At 42.5% G+C, this 8,253-nt stretch overlaps 1 protein-coding gene across 1 annotated transcript in view; it reads right to left on the reverse strand.

Moving 5' to 3' along the window:
- Rnf216 (ring finger protein 216) overlaps positions 1–8,253 on the reverse strand; it is a 102,389-nt gene that overhangs the window by 72,160 nt on the left and 21,976 nt on the right. Inside the window, exons 8-9 of the mRNA XM_013023539.1 lie at positions 4,931–4,981; positions 3,503–3,640 (exon numbers count right to left, since the gene is read on the reverse strand). Coding sequence (XP_012878993.1) covers positions 3,503–3,640; positions 4,931–4,981 — 189 coding nt within the window. The remainder of the gene's footprint in view (positions 1–3,502; positions 3,641–4,930; positions 4,982–8,253) is intronic.

An 8,253-nucleotide genomic window follows, 5' to 3' on the forward strand; every position in this document is an offset into this window, starting at 1 on the left:
GGAGATAGGAGTCTCACAGTCTCTCCTGCCCGGGCTGGCTTTGAACCGCGATCCTCAGATCTCAGCCTCCTGAGTAGCTAGGATTACAGGCGTGAGCCACCAGCGCCTGGCTTATACTTTTTTTTAAAATGGTACTGGGGTTTAAATTCAGGGCCTTGTACTTTCTAGGTAGTAACTCTACCACTTGAACCATCAACATCAGTTTTAGGGCTCTTTAGGCTTCAGAAAGCAAACTGTCCCTCATAGACCTTCACATTCCCTTCTTTCATCTCCTCTTCTTTTCTCCTTAAGGCAGCCATAAAAACTGTAATTCCTCTTCTTCAAGGCTTGTCATAAAGTTAAAAATAAACTCCAATTTTTTCCTGCCTTTTGGTCTTGGATCTGGCCAAAAAGCAATTCTTTGACCTATCTTATCTGATAGTATAGCTTATGACCATTTCAGAAGGTCCTGCCCTACCCGCAGGGGAAAGAAAGCTGCACAAAGGTCAAGAACCGTGTGAACTGACAGTTCTTTCTCAGGTTTCCCATCTATTAGCCTCAGATCATACTCTTTCTGTCCAATTACATTTCTACTTTTTTTTTTTTTGTCAGTTGTGGGGCCTGAACTCTGAGCCTGGGTGCTGTCCCTCAGCTCTTCAGCTCAAGGCTAGAGCTTTACCACTTGAGCCACAGTGCTACTTCCGGCTTTTTCTACTTATGTGGTGCTGAGGAATCGAACCCAGGGCCTCTCATGCATGCAAGGCAAGCACTCTACTACTGAGTTACCTTTCTAGCCCTCCAATTACATTTCTATAGAAGCATTCATGCTCCAGTTATGTCTATGAGGACCAGTGCTTTGAGTGGCAGAGGACTCACCTAGAAAACATGAAGTCTTGAGTTTAAAGAGCTTCTGGACACTGAACACATGGTTACTTATTCACATGTTGAAATGGGGCACACTCCAACACCATTCAGACAGAGCTTCTGTGCTTGAGACTTCACCCTATGTCTCTATCTATTTATCGGTACCCATTGTAATAAACCTGTACATTTAAGTGCTTTCTTGACTTCTGAGAACTCTTCTAGAGAACTGACACCGAGTAGGTTGCATGAACCCCAATTTTTAGCCAAACAGTCAGAAGTTCCAGAGATTTGCACTTGTTCAAGGGGCTAATCCTAATTCCTCTAGGTAAACAGTGTTGGAACTGTCTTGCTTGCTGATGGGGAAACACCCTCACATTTAGGGTTACAGAAGTGAGCTGTGCTGTGACTGAGGCTTAGTTTGTTTTTCCTTTAGGTTTGCAGAAATAGTTTCTTAGTTACTTTATAATCATTTATGATAATAAAAGAATACTGGTCAGTAATTATGTTTCTTAATTGGATTTCAAATTACTTAAATTTGAAGTCTACTTATTTTTTTTCTTTTTTTGGTGTGTGAAAGTACTAGATATTGGGGGTTTAACTCAGGACCTCCTCTTGAATTTTTTTTGGGGGGAGGGTCAGTCATGGGGATTGAACTCTGGGCTTGGGAGCTGTCCTTGCACCCTTCAGCTCAAGGTGAGCACTTTACCACTTGAGCCATAACCCATTTCCGGTTTTCTAGTGGTTTATTGGAGATAAAGTCTCATGGACTCTCCTACCTGGGCTGGCTTTGAACCGTGATCCTCAGATCTGAACCTCCTGAGTAGCTAGGATTACAGGTGTGAGCCACCGGTGCCCGGCTTGAATTTATTTATTTATTTTTTGAGAGGTTGAATTTGGAGCCTTTACTGGAGTGCTGGTGGTCTACAGATGGCCTCCTGTCACATCTGCAGCCCAGTGAATACACTTAACATTGTTAGAAAACTGAGCCATGAGAGCTGGAGAGGAAAGAAAGAGCAGAAAAACACCAACAAATCATATCAGCTCCAATGGAGAGCTGAAGTGAGACACCATGTTGACCAGGAGGAACTCCAGTAGACACAGAGACATGAACATGGAAATAGGAGACATGGTGTTCCTCTTGAATTTTTTGTTTTTGTTGTGGGGCTTGAAATCAGGGACTCAGCACTGTCCCTGAGCTCTTTTGCATAAGTCTAGCACTCTACCCTTTGAACCACAGTGCCACTTCTGGTTTTCTGGTGGTTAATTGGAGATAAGAGTCCATTGGACTGCCCTCCCTAGGCTGGCTTTGCACTGTAATCCTAAAATCCCAACCTCTTGAATAACTAGGATTACAGGCATAAGCCACCAATGCCTGGCTTTAGGCCTGCTTTTTGATGGTTATTTTGAAGATGAAGTCTCACAAAGTTTTCTACTCAGGCTTTATTTGAATTTTCATTCTCCAGATCTCAACCTCTAAAGTAGATGACCAGTACCTGATTATTTACAGCAACGTTTCAGTGTACCAACAGGAAGTACATGATGCCAATTCATCTGATGACAGGTGATGCCATGATGGTAGTACAAGTAACCCTAGTTCTTTTGCTGCTAGTGTGTTTTTCAGATAGAGTCTGGCTAACTTTTGCTTGGCTTTGAGCTGTGATCCTCCTTTCTCTCCTTTGTAAATAGCTGGAATTCCAGGCATGAACTACTGCTCTTGGAACATATTAGAAGTTTTCTATTGTTGTTGAAATAAAATACCAAAAATATAATGGTGTAAAAATTTTCTTTCCATATTGTTTACATTGTTTAAGAGAAACTGACTTTGGAAAGAGTAGTAAAATCTTTCATAAGCCACACTGGCAAGCTCACAGCTGAAATCCTAGCTACTCAGAATTCAGAGATCTAAGAATCATACTTTAAAGCCAGCCCAGGCAGAAAAGTCAATGAAACTTTTTTTCTTTGGTTGGTAGTGAGGCTTGAACTAAGGGCTTGGGTGCTGTCCCTGAGCTTTTTCACTCAAGGCTAGCATTCTACCACTTTAAGCCATAGCCTCACTTCCTGTTTTCAGGGCTGACTTTGACCTGTGATCCTCCAACCTCAGCCTCCTGAGTAGCTCTAGGATTACAGGCATGAGCCACCAGCCCACAGACCAGTGAAACATTCTCCAATTAACCAGCAAAAACTAGAAGTAGAGGTATGGCTCAAGTGGTAGAATGCTAGCTTGGTGTGAAACAGCCAACTGAGAGTGCAGGGTTCCAAGTTTAAGCCCCAGTTGTGGAACATAAAAAAAAAAAAGAGATCTTGCATGAAAGTCTAATATTCACTTTAATCCAACTATAAAATCCTTTTAAATATGTGTGAAACTTACTAATGCACTCTCCTATGTTCAAATAAGCTGAAAGTTCAAAGTTCATCCTCAATCTAATGATGAACAGGAAACAGTGTTCAGGAATGCCCTGTGGGGTTAGGTGTGGGGACACAGAACACTTCTACCATTCACAGAAAAGAAACTGCTAAACTCAGAACCAACAATCCCATAAGTCAGGTCACACAAATACCACCTATCATCAGAATTCTACAAGTGGCCCTTGCCTATCTGCACAGTTACTTTAGACTGTGAATGTTTCCTACATAATGTAGAATATTAAGCAGATCTTACCTTTCCAGATCCAAAGACTGCCTCTTGGGCATATCTGATAAGACACTCTTTGCAGAATAGGTGAGCATCAGCACACTGTGTCAGCTCCTCAAATGGAAATTCTCCATAGCAACAGCGGCATTCAATCAGCTGGCCATCCTGTAGGCCAACAGACACACATGTGAATTAGCTTAAATGCTCACTTTATATATATATGTAGAGAGAGGCCTTGTCTCCTAGCCATATACCTCCCTGCACCAGCACATATTCTGAGGCTCAGAGGGATCCCTAGAAGATACTAAATGAGTTGTTTCCTGCTATCTAACCACAGTTCAGAAAAACTAGGTATGGTGGCACCTGCCTATAATCCCAGAATTTGGGAGATTGAGACATTAGGATTATGAGTTTGAGACCAACATGGGCTGGCTATCCAGCAAGATGTAGTCTGAAAAAGGGAGTGAATAAGTAAAAGCAGCTCAGGGTAGCAAGTGCAACATTAATTCACAGCTAAAGAAAGCAAGCTTTTTCCCTTCTTTTTGGACTAATTCTTTGTATAAAGCTATCATAGACCATCAATTCCTGGCTCTAGGGGAATTGTATTTGTACTCAGATGCTAATATGGCTATAAAAAGGATAAGTTCCAAAAGTTGTATTTGTTTTTTATGTGTGTTTTCAGACAAGGAATATGAAGGTATCATAACTCAGCCTGAGTTTTCTTTTGCCTGTATGGGGACTTGAATTCAGGGCTTTATGTCCCTGGTTGGTGAACTACTAATTGCACCATGCCTTCAACCCTATTTTGTGTGTACCAGTAATCCAACCCTTTTTTGTGTGTACCAGTAATGGAGTTTGAACTCAGGGCTCTCACTCTTGCTTAGCTTTCTTGTGCAAGGCTGGTGCTCTAGATCTACCATTTGAGTCATAACTCCACTTCTGGCTTTTAGCTGATTAAAGGCAGCAGCAAATAGAGTCTATGTAGCATATTCCAGCTATCACTAACTCCCCACTGCAGTTCTGATTCTGTGTGGTAGTTAGAATGACTATGCCAGTTCCTGTAAGCTGGTTGTAACCTAGGTAAACTTAGCAAATGAAGAGGAGGTTAATTAGGAGAAGTTTGCTTTCAAGATGTGAAGGAAATGTGATTTAAGAAGGGAAGCCCATGAGATCACTCAGAATAAATGAATTAGATGAGATTTCAAAATACCTCCCACCACCACCCTGCCTTTTTTGTTTTTGCTGGTACTGGGGCTTGAACTCAGGGCCTGAGCACTGTCTCTGAGCTTTGCTCCATTACTTGAGCCACTGCTCCACTCAGATTTTTGTGGTTAATTAGAGATAAGAGTCATAAATTTTACTGCCTGGGCTGGTTTTGAACCACAATCCTCAGATCTTAGCCTCCTGAGTAGCTAGGATTACAGGCATGCGCCACCAGCACCCGGCTCAAAATACCTTTTGATATTGTTCTTCATTCATCTGCAGGGCAAGCAAAAAGTCTTCATGCTGAGGGGGGAAAAAAGTCATACATTCAGATACAAGTTAAATAGTAAAGGTAATACAACAGTATTTATTTCTGTGAATGTTACGCTATTGTTACCATGCATCTCTACATAATTTAGTCATTAAAAAAGATACCAAGAGGGCTAGGAAGTTGGCTCAGTAGTAGAATGCTTGCCTTGCATGCATGAGGCCCTGGATTTGATTCCTCAGCACCACATAAGCAGAAAAAAGCTGGAAATGGCGCTGTTGCTCAAGTGGTAGAGTGCTAGCCTTGAGCTGAAGAGCTGAGGGACAGCACCCAGGCCCAGAGTTCAACCCCCATGACCAAAAAAAAAAAAAAAAAAAGATACCTAGAACAACTTGTTGAGTAAGGTAAATGAATAAAAACCAAGTATGACTACACAATGTGCAGGTGAGCCTGTGAGACAACAGTGCTGAGAATGCAAAACAGCAGAGCCAGGAAGGTATGCTCATCTACTTTTAAGAATCTGGCCCAAAGATGTCTTGGGCTAGAAAGATGAAGCAATATATGCACAAACTTAATTTACCACGGTTCTTTTTTTTTGGGTAGCAAAACAGCAACATAAATTTATTCTCTCATAATATGGAAGCCAGAAGCTCAAAATCAAAGTGTCAGAAGGGCTGGTTCCTGCTAGAGGTTCTGAAGGAGAAATCATTCCCTGCTTCTCTCATAGCTTCTGGACATCTGTGACAATCCTTAGCTTTTCTTAGTTTATAGGCACAACACTCTAATCTCTGCCTTAAACTTTCCTTTTTATTACCTATCTCCTTCATTTCTTTTTTTTTTTTTTTTGTCGGTCGTGGGGCTTGAACTCTGGGCCTGGGCGCTGTCCCTCAGCTCTTCAGCTCAAAGCGAGTGCTCTACCACTTGAGCTACAGCACCACTTCCGGTTTTCTGGTGGTTTACTGGAGATAGGAGTCTCACGGTCTCTCCTGCCCGTGCTGGCTTTGAACCTCGATCCTCAGATCTCAGCCTCCTGAGTAGCTAGGATTACAGGCGTGAGCCACCAGTGCCCGGCTCTCCTTCATTTCTTAATTTTTTTTATTACTATAATGGTGCTGTACAGAGGGGCTGCAGTCACATAGGTCAAGTAAAAAGTACATTTCTTTTTGGACAGTGTCACCTCTCTCAATTTTTTCCCTCCTATCCTCACTCACAAGTTGTAAAGTTCATTTTCAATATAGTGTCCAGTGAGTACCATTGCTGCATTTGTTCACCCTTTGTCCCTTCACATCTGTGTTTTCCCTTACACTTCCAAAGACATGTAACAAGCAGAACAAAGAGAAAACCAAAACAGCAAAAAAGAAAAACCCTCTGGTTTTTATTTTCTGGAGTACATGTTGATAAATATTATTTTGTATGATCAGATGTACATAGGCATTGTACCTTTCAACTCTTCTCCTAAGAATATCCTCCTTTGGTTTCACTGTGTGTGAATGCCTAGAGCCAAAGGTCCTATTTATAAAAGCAAAAACCCAGAGCCAGGTATGGTGCCTGTAATCTCAACACTTGGAGGTTGAGGGAGGATGATGAAAAGTTTGTGGCCAGACTGAGCTACACAGCAAGACCCTACTGCCCACCACTAAACAAACGAGAATTTAAAAACGAAACAACAAACTTTCCCATTCCTTGAAACTTCAAAACAACCCTGAAGATTTGGCCAAAAGAAAAATGACTGAGGGGCTGGGATGGTGGCTCAGTGGTAGAGCGCTTGCCTTGCATGCATGAGGCCCTGGGTTAGATTCCTCAGCACCACATAAGCAAAAAGAAAAAAGCCGGAAGTGACGCTGTAGCGCGAGTGGTAGAGCGCTAGCCTTGAGCTGAAGAGCTGAGGGACAGCGCCCAGACCCAGAGTTCAGGCCCCACAACTGGACCCAAAAAAAAAAAAAAAGACTGAGTATGCTCTAATATTACAGACACATGAGGCAGTTTTACAAAGGAAAGAGAGAATAGATGCTGGTGTCTCACAACTGGCAACCTTAGCTGTTCAGGGGACTGAAATCTAGAGGATCTCTGAAGCTAGCTCTGGCAGGTAAGTCTGTGAGACTCCATTTCCAATTAATTAGCAAAAAGCAGGCTGGAGATCTGGCTTGAGTGGTAGGGGGTCAACTGAGCAAGAAAGCCAAAGCATCAAGGTCCTGAGGACATTTTTGGTAAGTACTGCCATGCCCTGCTTCTACCAACCCCACCCCTCAAAGGAAAAAAGGAGAGAAAATTATCTTTCAATGGCTATAAAGTCATCACTAGAACACAAAGTTTTTTTTTTTTTTTTGGTCGGTTGTGGGGCTTGAACTCTGGGCTTGGGTGCTGTCCCTATGTTCTTCAGCTCAAGGTGAGTCCTCTACTGCTTGAGCCACAGAGCCACTTCTGGTTTTCTAGTGGTTTATTGGAGATAAGAGTCTTTCTTGCCTGGCTGGCTTTGAACTATGATCCTTAGATCTCAGCCTCCTGAGTAGCTAGGATTACAGGCGTGAGCCACTGAAGCCCAGCACCTGTTGGGTTTTAAAAAGGCAGGGCAGGGCTGGGAAGGTGGCTCAGTGGTAGAGTGCTTGCCTTGCATGCACGAGGCCCTGGGTTCAATTCCTCAGCATCACATACACAGAAAAAGCCAGGGGTGGCGCTGTGGCTCAAGTGGTAGAGCACTTGCCTTGAGCTGAAGAGCTGAGGGACCACGCCCAGGCCAAGAGTTCAGGCCCACAACTGACAAAATAAATAAATAAATAAATAAAAATAAAAAGGCAGGGCAGAGAACTGTAAATCTTATTACCTTCTAGAAAAGAGTGGTAAATTAAAAATCCAGAAATATACTTGTTTTTATGTAAAATAAAGATAAAAACAAATGAAAACCTAATTCCCCTAGGGGTGCTGGTGGCTCCAGCCTTTAATCATAGCTATTCAGAAGTCTGAAATGGAGCTGAGACTCAAAGTGGTAAAGTGCTAGCCTAACCTTGAACAAAAAAGTTCAGGCCCTGATTTCAAGTCCCATGGCGTGGGGGTGGGGGCAATTCCTCCAAAGCTCAAAATAAGCAGAAATTAATGACTTAACTGTTCATTAAATAAATGAGATAAGCAAACCAGACAATTTCAAGTCACTTTATAATATAGTATTTTTTTTAAAACATATGTTTTTTTTGTTGTTTTTTTTTGGGGGTCCAGTTGTGGGGCCTGAACTCTGGGCCTGGGCGCTGCCCCTCAGCTCTTCAGCTCAAGGCTAGCACTCTACCACTTGAGCCACAGCGCCACTTCTGGCTTT

This window comes from Dipodomys ordii, unplaced genomic scaffold, assembly GCF_000151885.1.
Source record: "Dipodomys ordii isolate 6190 unplaced genomic scaffold, Dord_2.0 Scaffold68, whole genome shotgun sequence".
Taxonomy (NCBI): domain Eukaryota; kingdom Metazoa; phylum Chordata; class Mammalia; order Rodentia; family Heteromyidae; genus Dipodomys; species Dipodomys ordii.